The 12,755-nt window shown below is 40.5% G+C and overlaps 1 protein-coding gene across 9 annotated transcripts in view; it reads left to right on the plus strand.

The window, feature by feature from the left end:
• Window positions 1–12,755, plus strand: part of Ash1l (ASH1 like histone lysine methyltransferase) — a 130,898-nt gene that overhangs the window by 78,840 nt on the left and 39,303 nt on the right. For all 9 annotated transcript variants that reach the window (XM_029475227.1, XM_029475230.1, XM_029475229.1 and 6 more), the window contains 5 exons: window positions 3,136–3,209; window positions 5,623–5,668; window positions 5,782–5,890; window positions 12,130–12,336; window positions 12,508–12,654. In XM_029475227.1, the coding sequence (XP_029331087.1) occupies window positions 3,136–3,209; window positions 5,623–5,668; window positions 5,782–5,890; window positions 12,130–12,336; window positions 12,508–12,654 (583 nt within the window). The remainder of the gene's footprint in view (window positions 1–3,135; window positions 3,210–5,622; window positions 5,669–5,781; window positions 5,891–12,129; window positions 12,337–12,507; window positions 12,655–12,755) is intronic.

A 12,755-nucleotide genomic window follows, 5' to 3' on the forward strand; every position in this document is an offset into this window, starting at 1 on the left:
TTTCCCCTTACTTTCCTTTTCCCTCCACAGCAGCAGTTTGCAACTTCTGGGTCTCAACTCATTTGAGGGTCACATATCAGATATTCCACATATCAGATATTTATGTTATGAGCCATAATAGTAGCAAAATTACAGTTAAGAAGTTGCATTGAAACAATTTTATAGTTGGGGGTCACCACAACATGAGAAACTGTATTACAGGTCTCAGCATCAGGAAGTGTGAGAACCACTGCTCTACAGTCTATAACAGTAGTAATATCTACTGTATTCGGCCCTGCAAAGAAGTCTACAGTGCCTTTTATTGCAACGTATAGGTAATCCTTTCAAATGAATGATATCCTTATTTACTATAGTGAAGATTTGACCTACAAGCTCTTCACAAGGACAATCACATCTCCGCTTTTTTACTTTTAATTATTTACTTATATTATGTGTATGCCTATGTGGGTTTATGTGAGCCACTTGTATAAGGTGCCTGTGGAAATCAAAGATTATCAGATCTCCTGAAACTTATAGATTTTATAACACCTGATAATGGTGCTTGGAGCCAAACCTGGATCTTCTGGAAGAACAATAAGTGTACTTAACTGCTGAGCCATCTTTATCTCCCAAACAGAGATAGTCTATGACCATAGGTTTTTTTTGTTTTGTTTTGAGGTAGGGACTCACACTGCAGTTCTGGCTGTCCTGGAACTCAGTAGGAATCTGACTGCCTCTGCCTCTGAAGAGCTGAGATTAAAAGGCCTGTGTACCACAACCATTGCTAATTTAAGATACTTCCCCTCACCTCTAGTCCTTGAACATCTCGGGCTTCACTGTCTGACTCCATTTCAGCTGAGCCATCACTGCTCTGCTTTCCATCTCATTCTGAGAGCAATTGTACTCTGTTCTGGCTACTGAAGGCTTTGTCACCTGAGAAAATGTTGAACACATGTTGCAAGTGCAAGAATTCAGTCCTCAAGCTTCCATTATCTAGTTCATAGCCTAATTTTTTAAACTTGATTTATTTAAAATATGAATGCTCTGCTGCATATACATCCTCAGGCCAGAAGAGGGCACCAGATCCCATTATGGATGGCTGTGAGCCACCATGTGGTCGCTGGGAATTGAACTCAGGACCTCTGGAAGAGCAGTTAGCGTTCTTAACCGCTGAGCCATCTCTCCAGTACATTTCTTTAGATTCTTGGAAGCAAATCATTGGAGAGCAGTCAGAGCTCTTGACGGCTGAGCCCCTCATCTCCTAATTTTTAATGGCTCAGTTCATACTTAGCTGTGGTGAAAGGTCTTTCATGTAGGTAATTTTAGCACTCACGATCATATAGACCTTTTTTTTTTTTTGGTTGTCATCATTGCATGCATTAGACAAAGAGGAATGTGAGTATTGCTAGTAATGCCTCGAGTCAGTCCTGGTGTCTTGGTCCAAGGAAAATGTTAGATGGGACCTGTGAACAGAGTTCTGGTTTGAAGGTCAATTGGCGCACATGTGAATGAATCCTTACCTATAAGGAAAAACTTTTTATTAAAGAAGTTCAAAACCTTTCTGTCTATCTTTGCATTTTCTAGAGAAAACATGTATTGCAGGCAAACAATAGAATCAACTGTTCTCATAAAAAGTTTGTTCTCAAGTGAGTGCCAGGACAGCCAGGGCTACACAGAGAAACCCTGTCTCGAAAAACCAAAAAAAAAAAAAAAAAAAAAAAAAAAAAAAAAAAAAAAAAAAAAAAAAAAAAAAAAAAAAAAAAAAAAAAGTTTGTTCTCTGTGTCTCAAAAATCAGACAAACAAAAGAATAATACCACACATGGTGGCTCTTGCCCTTAATCCCAGCAGTGTATGCGGTTCAAAGCCAACCTGGTCTACATAATAAGTTCCTGTACAGTCAGGAATGCATACAGGAACAAGACTCAGTTCCCTTCTCTAAAGATGAGTCTAGACTATTACATTTGTTTTCTGTCAGTATTAAGAGTCTACAGAAGCTGGGTGGTGGTAGTGGTGGTGGTAGTGCACATCTTTAATCCCAGCACTCAGGAGGTAGAGGCATAAGGATCTCTGAGTTTTGGGACAGCCAGGACTACACAAGAGGAACTCTGTCTCCAAAAGAAAAAAAGAGAGAGGAAGGGAAAAAAAAGAAGTGAAAAAAGAAAATAGTAGTTCAAGGTGCAGGAAAATGTTACTAGCATCTTAAATCTATTTATATATACTTTTTCCCATACCTTGTGTAGCCTGGCCTTAAACTCAAGATCTGCCTGCCCCTACCTCTGCCTCCTCAGTGCTGTGACTAAAGTGGGGTAGTTGTGTCTATATGTGAGTATATTACATGTTCAGCAGCCAGAAAAGGATGTCAGATCCTCTGAAGCTGGAGTTACATATAATTGTATGGGTGCTCAGATCCAAGTTCAGGAGCTTTAGAGACTAGTATGCAGTCTTAAGCCTGAGCCCTCTCTCTTCATATATATAATATGTCAGAGGCCATCGTTTAGGAACTGCTTCTCCTTCCACCATGAGTTTCAGATCCAGGGTCAAGGTATTTTACCTGCTGAGCCATTTCATGGGTGACATGTATTCTTCAGTTATGTAAATTCAAGTATGCCCCTTTTCTTTTGTTTTTTTTTTTTTTTTTAAATTTAATTTTGTATGTGGGAATATATGTTTCACAGTGCTGCGTGAAAGCAAAAGAACAACTGTAGAAGTTCAGTTTCTTTCCTCCAGCATGTTTGCTCCAGGGATAGAATTCAGTCAGTCAAGCTGGATAGCAGATAACTTTTTATCCATGAGCCAGCCTGGGTTTCTGTACCCTTCCCCCGTTAGTATTTTTAGATTGTTGTTGTTGTTGTTAATGTGTATGACTGTATTACCTACATGAATTTATGTGCATTCTGGTGTACCTACTGCCTGCAGAGGTCAGAAGAAGACATCAGGTCCCTGAACCTGGACTGACAGATGCCCTGTCCTCCACAAGAGCAGCAAGAGCTCTTGACCCCTGACCTTCTCGTCAGCCCTTAGCCCCTTTGTAGCATTTATCTGATTTTTCTAGAGATGATAAGCTTAAAATATATTTTGAGTGTGACTATTTGCTCTCTTTGTATGGACTGCGTATGAGAGTAGTTGTTGAAACTGACAGTGTCTCTTAATTTCAGGAAAGTATCTCAGACAGAAGAGAATTGACTTCCAGCTTCCCTATGATATTCTCTGGCAGTGGAAACATAATCAGGTACAAAGGGGCTCTTTTACCAGGTTTTCTTTTTAAATGATGAGGGTTAGGGAGTAGGGAGGATAAGTTTGTTTCCTCTGGTTCCATGTGATGAAATCTTAGGATATATTGGGAACTGTCCTTGTAAAAGATTAGAGACTAAGAAAAATGAATTTGTGTACATATTTAATGGGCAAAGCCTTTATTCATACTTCAGAATTACAGTAAGTTCCTGCTTCAATGGGCAACCTTTTGTTCTTATTGCTTTGGTAGCAAAGAGTTTGCGCTATAAGAATTCTATTTCATAGCCGGGCGTGGTGGCGCACGCCTTTAATCCCAGCACTTGGGAGGCAGAGGCAGGCGGATTTCTGAGTTCGAGGCCAGCCTGGTCTACAAAGTGAGTGCCAGGACAGCCAGGGCTACACAGAGAAACCCTGTCTCGAAAAACCAAAAAAAAAAAAAGAATTCTATTTCATGCAGGTCTTAAGAGAATGTAGATGAACTGCCAACAACACTTAAAAAAGAATCCTCAGGCCTTAAATTTAGTTAAAGGTTCTAGGCTCTATCTTTACAACAACCGTAGGGGGACAGAAGTATTCATACAAATGAAATAAATAGCAGATTTTTCAGCTTAGCTAAAATACTGTCAAAGTTATCCTTGGGTGTAGTGGTGACAGCTCCTCATGCAGTCAGGAGGCAGAGGCAGAGGTTGCTGTGAGTTCCAGGTCAACTAGAGCTACATAGTCTCCAAACAAAAGTTAACGCTGGAAAACCAAAGCCAGTGCAGTCTCCTCTGCCTCCTCTTCTCTGATGGTCTCTGAATTCTTAAAGAGTATTAATATGGGGGGAGGGGAAGGGGTGTAGAGATGATGAAATATAAAAGGGTGGATTATTGTATCTCCCTTTAGACTAGAACGCAACAATCAAGTCTCAAATGTAGAGAGAATCTCTTGTGTACTGTATGGAAGTGTCACCTGTCAATAAAAAGCTGATGGCCTATTAGCTGAGGCAGGAAATAGAGGGTGGGACATCCACAGAGAGAGAGAGAGGAATCTGGAAAAGAATCAAGATGGAGAGATTCAGCCCTGACCCTGAGGAAGACAGGCACAGGAAACTGAGGAAACATAACTAGCCTCATGGCAGACATAGAGTAGGCTCCGCCCAATGGAGATATGAGCTAGTGGGGACAAGCCGTAGCTTATGGCCCAGGCATTGATTTATAAGTTATTAGGTCTCAGTCATTATTTTGGGAACTGTGTACAGGTGGAAAACCCTGAGCCTACATGAAAAAGTTGGATATTTATGTCCATTTTTATTATCTTTGGTTAGAAGAATTGCCTTTGCTTTGTTTTTAGGCAGGGATTTTTCCCCCTCATTTTTTGTTATTGATACGGGGCTTTCAGCATATACTGAAGGAAAGTGATGAAGTGAATTGTAACACACTACTGAATGATGGAGTTTAGTCAGTTACTGTATCTGTCGCTACACACCTGAGTTCAAACATTAGAGCTCTTTGCTCTGTGCTTCGTATTACCCAGGCTAGTGCTGAACTTGCTGTGCAGCTAACACCGACCTACACCTCTGAGCCTCCTGCTTTCATTTCCACGGTGCTGGAATTGCAGATAAGCACCAGCCACACATTCTGCTTGTTGATTAGACACCCTAGTGAACATCTTAATGTTGCTCTCCTCAGATTTCCAGCCAATGAGTGTGATAGCCGAGAGGCCAGTTAATCTTCCTATCTTCATACAATTGCCTATAAACAAACGTTACACGTGTTTGGGGTTACAGGATTTTGTGCTTTGGGGGAGGGGTCATGCTGAGGCTTGAACATGCATGCTGCCTTTACGTTACCTGTACTTCCAACCCCTTCCCTTGTCATAGGAGCAAATAGAATCTTAAGTTATGCAAATCAATAATAGCTTTGGCCTTCAGAGTGCTTTTTTCGATTGTTATCCAGCAACAAAAGAAAAAAAATTGAAAGTGTATTGCTCTAAGCCAGATGTTCTTAAACACACCTGTAATCCCATCACTCGGGAAGGGACACAGAAGATCCAAGGGTTTACATAGAAAACGTCAGGCAATCCAAGGCTGGAGATGGTGGCTCAAAAGATTATGTCACTTTTTGTAAACCAGTTAGTACTTATTAATTCTAATTCTCTGTCACCCTTTATTTATAAGGATGAAATAAAAAAGATCACTCTGTATTTTCCTCAGTCATATTCAGGTCAGAAAATCTCAGAATTATTTACTGTGTGGCTTACATTAAGCTCACAGTGACCCTCCTGCCCAAGGGTTATAGAGGAGAGCCATCATACCCAGCAGCCTACAGATATTTTTGTATGAACAGAAGACACTTCCTGTATTTCTAGGAATTGATGCCACACTGTCATTTGAAGCAAAATGCTTTATCAATGTTTTTTTTTTCTCCTAGCTATACAAAAAGCCAGATGTCCCCCTGTATAAAAAAATCCGTTCAAGTGAGTAACTTAGAAGATGTTTTTTCCACCTTCAAAACATCAATGTTCCTCCTGTCTTGACACTTGAAAGATAATTCAGTATGTTCAAAAACTTTTATTTTCTATCTTCTAAGATGTCTACGTTGATGTCAAACCACTTTCTGGTTATGAGGCTACCACCTGTAATTGTAAGAAGCCAGATGACGACACCAGGAAGGGCTGTGGGGATGAATGCCTAAATAGGTACTGTAACTGATTCTCTAAAGCCACATTCTGAGGACTGTGTATGTGTGCAGTGTGACCTTTCCTTCCTCTACATAGAGGAGCACACTGATACTAACAGACTGAAAACAGCATCAGAAAGAAGCTTGTGTACCTAAACTTAAAATCTTCTTTTTATTGATGAGACGTAGGATGGGTTAATTTGGTGCTTCCTTCCCCGGGCTGGGGGGGGGGGAGGAGTTTCCGAGGATGATATGAGATGTTGTAATCTACTAATATGCAAAATATTTTCTGTTTATTTTGTCAGTTGATTTTCTTGAGACATGATTGCTCTGTGTGGCAGCCTTGGTTGCGCTGGAACTTTCTTTGTAGACTAGGCTGGCCTGAAACTTGAGATCTGCCTGACTCTACCTCCCAAGTTCAGGGATAAAAGGTGCCACCATCACATGGTTAACAAGCAAAGTGTTAAGTGCCTTTCTAGCTTTCAACATTTGGTAGGGACAGTGCAAAGGAAAGGCACACTATTCAAGGGAAACTATGCTAAGAAACTATTAGCATGTGTAAGCATACACATGGTCAGTGGCCACTGATGCTGTGACAGGGTAAGAGTATCATCAGAACCATGTCTGTGCTGGGCTGACTCACTTGGAGATAGTGGCTGTTTTTAGTGGGATCTATTTGTTTTCTGTTGTCTTAAATCTCTGCTCTTCCCGCTTAGCCTCCCAAGTGCTGAAATTTTAAGCATACTCTACCAGGCATAAAATGGAAATGCCTAATAAAAAAGGGAAAGAGGGAAGATAGAATTTGTGAATTTTAGTAATGCATATGAATTTACAGAAAGCAAAGAATCCTAATATTCCGGGTGTGGCAGCGCACACACATATAATCTTAGCACTCGAAGAGCTAAGACAACAGGAACCACACAAATTTTAGGCTGTCCTGCTCTACAAAGTAAGTTCTGGGCCAGCTGGGGCTACATAGCTAATCCCTGTCTGAAAAAAAACAGACATACCAGTATCCTTTACATCATGACCATTGCCAGAGGTAAGTGCTTCTGAAGTCCTCCAGTGCCCTGTCAGCTGGAGAGCTTGGCTTGCACATGCCAGGTGGGGACCTTCCTGACTTAGTCTACTGTAAATGCATATGAGATAGTTTATACATAAATACAGTTTTATTATTGGTAATAATGTTGGTGTAAGCAATGAGTTTTTAGGAAAGAATACTTTGTGTGTGTGTGTGTGTGTGTGTGTGTGTGTGTAAGATTATGTACACGACAGTCATGCAGGAAGAGTTAAATTACAGGTGGTTGTCAGCCTCCCTGTGTCTCCTGGCAACTGAATCCCTATCCTTGGCAAGAGCATCAAGCAAGTGCTCTTAACTACTGAGGGAATATTTTTCTAGCCCCAATTATGAGTATTTTTTTGGTACTGACTTTTCACTCACAAATATTCTGATATTTTTATTTTATTTTTGAGACAGTTTGGGCACATAGTACTAGCTTGGCTGAGCTAGTACTATGTGCCCAAACTGGCCTCAAACGCAAAACAGTCTTTTTGTCTAAGTTTTTAACCTGTCTTGGTTTTTTTTGTTGTTTTGTTCTTATGAGACAAGGTTTCTCTGTGTAGCCCTGACTATCCTCTAACTTGTTGTATATATAAAGCTGGCCTCCTGCCTCTTCTTCCCAAATGCTGGGATTAAAGTTGTGTATCACCACCTGGCTTGCTTTTATTTATTTATTTTTTGTGGTTTTATGTGTGTGTGTGTGTGTGTGTGTGTGTGTGCGTGCAAGTTTTATACTTTGTGATAATAATCATGCCCAGCTACTTACAGACATTTTAAATTTATCCATCATCACTTTGATGACTTTCTGTCATCTGTCAAGTTGATAGGCCAAAATTGGCCTCTTCTGTTTTGGTCAACTAATGTCTTTTCAGTGTCTCACTATTACAAATGTCCGGGGAGCCAGGATGTGGTGGTGCACACCTTTCCTTCCAATACTTGGAGGCAGAGGCAGGTGGGTTTCTGAGTTCGAGGTCAGCCTGATCTACAGAGTGAGTTCCAGGACGGCCAAGGCTACTTGGAGAAACCTGTCTCAAAAAGGAAAAAAAGAGTCATTATTGGATCTGGCTCAGAGGTTAAGAGCCCGGAATTTCAGCCTCAGTAGTTTCTGACTTCCATCGGCAACAGGCAGGCACATTGTTTACATGCAAATTACCCATAAATATAAAATAAATAAAACATCTTTTACAGTGATTTTTTTTAAATGTCTCTAATAAGCTTGACATGTGCTGAACACCCGTGTGTACCCTTGTACTTCTGAGGCACAGACAAAATACTACATTGGAATCTGACATTTTATTTGTGTGTGTGTGTGTGTGTGTGTGTGAAGCCAGCCATACATACATTTTGAATTTTTTTTAAAGATTTATTTATTTTATGTAAGTACACTGTAGCTGTCTTCACACACTCCAGAAAAGAGTGTCTGATCTCATTATGGATGGTTGTGAGCCACCATGTGGTTGCTGGGATTTGAACTCAGGACCTTCAGAAGAGCAGTCAGCGCTCTTAACCGCTGAGCCATCTCACCAGCCCACATTTTGAATTTTTATGATAAGTAAATTTTACAGGGCAGTGATGGTCATTAATCCTACCACTTGGAAACATAGGCAGGTGGATCTCTGAGTTGGAGGCCAGTGTGGTCTACAAATCAAGTTCTAGGACAGCCATGACTACACAGAGAAACCCTGTCTCTAAAAAAATAAAAAGCAAGTAAAATTTAAAACTATGTGAAATATTTTTATACAATTGTGGCTATTTTAATTTTTCAAATTAATTTTTATTTATGTGTGTGGGGTTTTGTCTACATGTCCATATGCACACTACATGCTTGCCTGGTGCTCCTGTAGGCTGAAAGAGGGTGTGTAATGTCCTGGAACTGGAGGCCTGGTTGTCTGCAAGAGCAGCCAGTGCCCATAACCACTGAGCCATCTTTCCAGCCCCATAATTGTAGCTTCTTAGGATTGACTTTGGTTTATCTGTCTTATTACTTCCTGTCCTTACATTTTGAGAATTTGCTTTGGTTAGTTTGTTTTGTTTACTCTTTATCTTTTATATTTTGTTGGCTTTTTGCAGTTTTCTTAACCTTAGAGCATAGAAAAGAGGGAGCCAAGCTGGGAAGATCCTGAGCTGTCCTAGTAACATTGAAAAATAAGATAGGACCAAGTGGCCTTAAGATGTAACCACAAAACTGACATGTGACCATTTGCCATTTCAAATGGTTATTTTCTATCACTTTTGTTGGCATGGGTATTTTCTTTTTCACATTAGACTGGCACCTATATATTCAGTACTAACAAGCCGACTTAACAAACCCCCCTCCCCCAAAAAAAGCCCCAAACTACAATGCTCACAAATAATGTCATGTTAGGCTGCTCACTACAAAGAAATCTATAATACAGATGACAAAATGAAGAATGTGATAAGTTCACAAATGTGTAAGAAAAAAATCAATCGTATGGCTTAATAGATTTATCAAATAACACATTATAAAGTCTCCATTAGATAGAACTGTCTAACGTGTTGATTTGTCCCCGCCCCCAACATAATATTTTTATTTATTTTGGGGGGACTTCACATCATACACTCCTATCACATTCACTTCCCAGTCCTTCCCTGTCCTCTCTCACACACATATACCTTTGTTACCCTCCTCCAGCACAAGAAAGACATCCAGTTTTTGTTGTCTATAGTGCCTTTGCTTTTTGTTTTCACATTTTTAAATTTGTGTAAATATTTGGTAGGAGAGCAGAAATCTTGTTTTGTTTGGTTGATTTTTTTTTTTTTTTTTGAGACAGGTTTTCTATGTAGCCATGACTGTCTTAGAACATGCTCTGGAGGCCAGGCTGGCTTCGAATTCACAGATATCCACCTGCCTCTAACTCCACTGGGGTTGAAGGTATATTCTACCATGCCCAACAATAGCAGGAATCTTAAAGTGTCCACAAAATTAAACATTTTAGACTGTGTAGCCCAGGCTGACCTAGAATTCAAGCTATCTGCCAGCCTCTGCCTCCTGAGTGCTGACTTTAAGACAATATGTGACCTGTTCCCTGGCAGCAGGATCAGTCATCACATAGTTGAATTGTATTTGTTTTCAGATTGTCCTGTAAGAAGTGTGATTCAGGACAATTCTTCTAAATAGGTAATGGACTTTTGAGGCTGAGGAGATGGTGCAGAATGTAAAGAAGCTGCTGCCAATCCTGTCGACCTAAGTTCTGTCCCTGGACTCACATGGTAAACAGAGAGAAACCAACTCCTGAAAGTGATGTAGACCGCGACACGCACTCCAGGGGTGTGTGTGTGTGTGTGTGTGTGTGTGTGTTACAAAGACTTTTTAAATTTCTGTACAATTTTTTCCTTTTAAAATTTTTTCCAGTTACATTTGTTGTTAGTATATGTACTATATCGTGTATGTCTCTGTCTCCCTCTGTGTGCATGAATGTGTGAATGAATACACTGAAGAGGCCAGAAAAGTTTTTCAGTCCCCTAAAACTTGAGTTATAGATGGTATAAGCCACCTAGAAACCAAACTCAGGCCCTCTGGGAGAGCACTAAATGCTCTTAACCACTGAACCATCTCCCCAGCCCCACCTCAGTGTGCATTTCAGTGCCATATATGATAATGCTCTGTAAATTTGAAAGATGGCTCACTTAGTAAAGTGCATGTTGTGCAAGCATTAGAACCTGAGTTCAAATCCCAGTACCTCCATAAATGCCCATGTCTTGTGTCTGTGACTCTCTAACGTGGTGGTGGTGGTGGTGGTGGTGGTGGTGGCGGCAGCCATGGCAGGGTGATTGATCACATTCTCAGAGCTTACTGACAAGTAAGAGCTTACTTACCCAAATCTAGCCAATCTGGTTCTCTGGTTTTAGTAAGGGATCCATCCTGTCTCAAAAATAATTGGACACAGTATACATACACATACAGTGACACACAGTACATACATACACACACACAGTCTTAAAAATAAAAAGATCCAGAAATGTTGAAAGAGCATGTGATGCGGATCTAAAATTGCAGCAACTAAGAAGGCAGAGAAAGGATCTGAAATTCATGGCCAGCCTGGGCTACACAGTGTGAGTTGAGGCCAGTCTACACTGTCTTCTGTGACCCAGTCCCGCACCCTCCCCAAAGTTGGATACTGTTACTGTTGTGTATGATGTGCAGGGATAGCATGTGGAGTTGATTCTGTCATCTTTATATCAAACTCAGATCACCAAGCCTACACTGCAAGTACCTTTATCTCACTTAGATGTCTTACCCTCTTGTGTTTTCAAAAAACACATCAAGAAGTTGTATATAAACATTTGTTCATTTGTTATGTTCAAGGTTTTTTGTTGGGTCTCATTTACTTGCCTGTAATTCCAGCACTCAGGAAAGTAAGTTAAGATCAAAAGTCGTGGCTGAAAAGCTGGTGCAATGGTCGAGGGTCGAGGTTGCTTTTGCAGCGGAGCAGACTTCAGTTCCCAGCACCTATGTGGTAGTTAACAAACATCCATAAATCCAGCTCCAAAAGATCCAAATGGCCTCTTCTGATTTCTACATGAACAATGCCTCACATGGTACACATCTATAAATGCAAGCAAAACACTCAAATCCAGAATAAGATACACACTTCAGGGGCTAAGTATGGTGGCACACACCTTTATTCCCTGCGCTCAGGAGGCAGGGGCAGGTGGATCTCTGTGAGTTTGAGGCCAGCCTGGTCTACAAAATAAGTCCAAGGACAGCCACGACTACATAGAAATCCTGTTTCAAAAAACAAAAGAAAGAAAAGAAAACAACAAAAAGACTAGCGTATCTACAGCCGTACCACCCTAAATGTGCCCAGTCTCCTGAGACAAACTAGAGGATCGTGAGTTTTATATGGCAGTAAAGTGTTGTCTGTGTTCTCACTCTAAAATTAAGAAAGTTAACTTTAGCCAGGCAGTGGTGACGCACGCCTTTAGTCCCAGCACTCGGGAGGCAGAGGCAGGTGAATTTCTGAGTTCAAGGACAGCCAGGGCTACACGGAGAAACCCTGTGTCAGGAAAAAAAAAAAAGAAAGTTAACTTTAGAATTAGGTATCGTTTTTATCTTTAGATATTTACCTACCCTGGGCAAAATTGTTTCATTAATTAAACTTTAAAATAATTTGAATATATAAAATGGATACAGTAAAAATGTACTGTGTAAATTGATTACAATTATTACTTTCTAGAATGATCTTTGCTGAGTGTTCCCCTAACACTTGCCCCTGTGGTGAGCAGTGCTGTAACCAGAGGATACAGAGACATGAGTGGGTGCAGTGTCTGGAACGATTTCGAGCTGAGGAAAAAGGTTGGGGAATTAGAACCAAAGAACCCCTAAAAGCTGGCCAGTTCATCATTGAATACCTAGGGGAAGTTGTCAGCGAACAGGAATTCAGGTAAATAATGATATTCCAATACAATGATAGATCTGCAAGGGGAAACTAGAGAATCAAAGATAGAAACTTTAATGTTATTTTAATCATTAGTTAGTGACTCAGCATTCATGGTGAAAGTAGCTGCCTTCCAATTTAATCAATAATTGGCTTTCAATTATTTCTCTTCTTCAGGAACAGGATGATTGAACAATATCATAATCACAGTGACCACTACTGTTTAAACCTGGATAGCGGAATGGTGATTGACAGTTACCGCATGGGAAATGAGGCCAGATTCATCAACCACAGCTGTGACCCAAATTGTGAAATGCAGAAATGGTAAGAAAGCATGAAAAGGTGAATCGGAGACCTATAATTATACCAGATCCTTTAGGCAGAGTAACTTTTGCTGGGTTTTTTTTTTTTTTTTGGGGGGGGGG

Source organism: Mus caroli, chromosome 3 (assembly GCF_900094665.2).
Source record: "Mus caroli chromosome 3, CAROLI_EIJ_v1.1, whole genome shotgun sequence".
NCBI classification, from domain to species: Eukaryota; Metazoa; Chordata; class Mammalia; order Rodentia; family Muridae; genus Mus; species Mus caroli.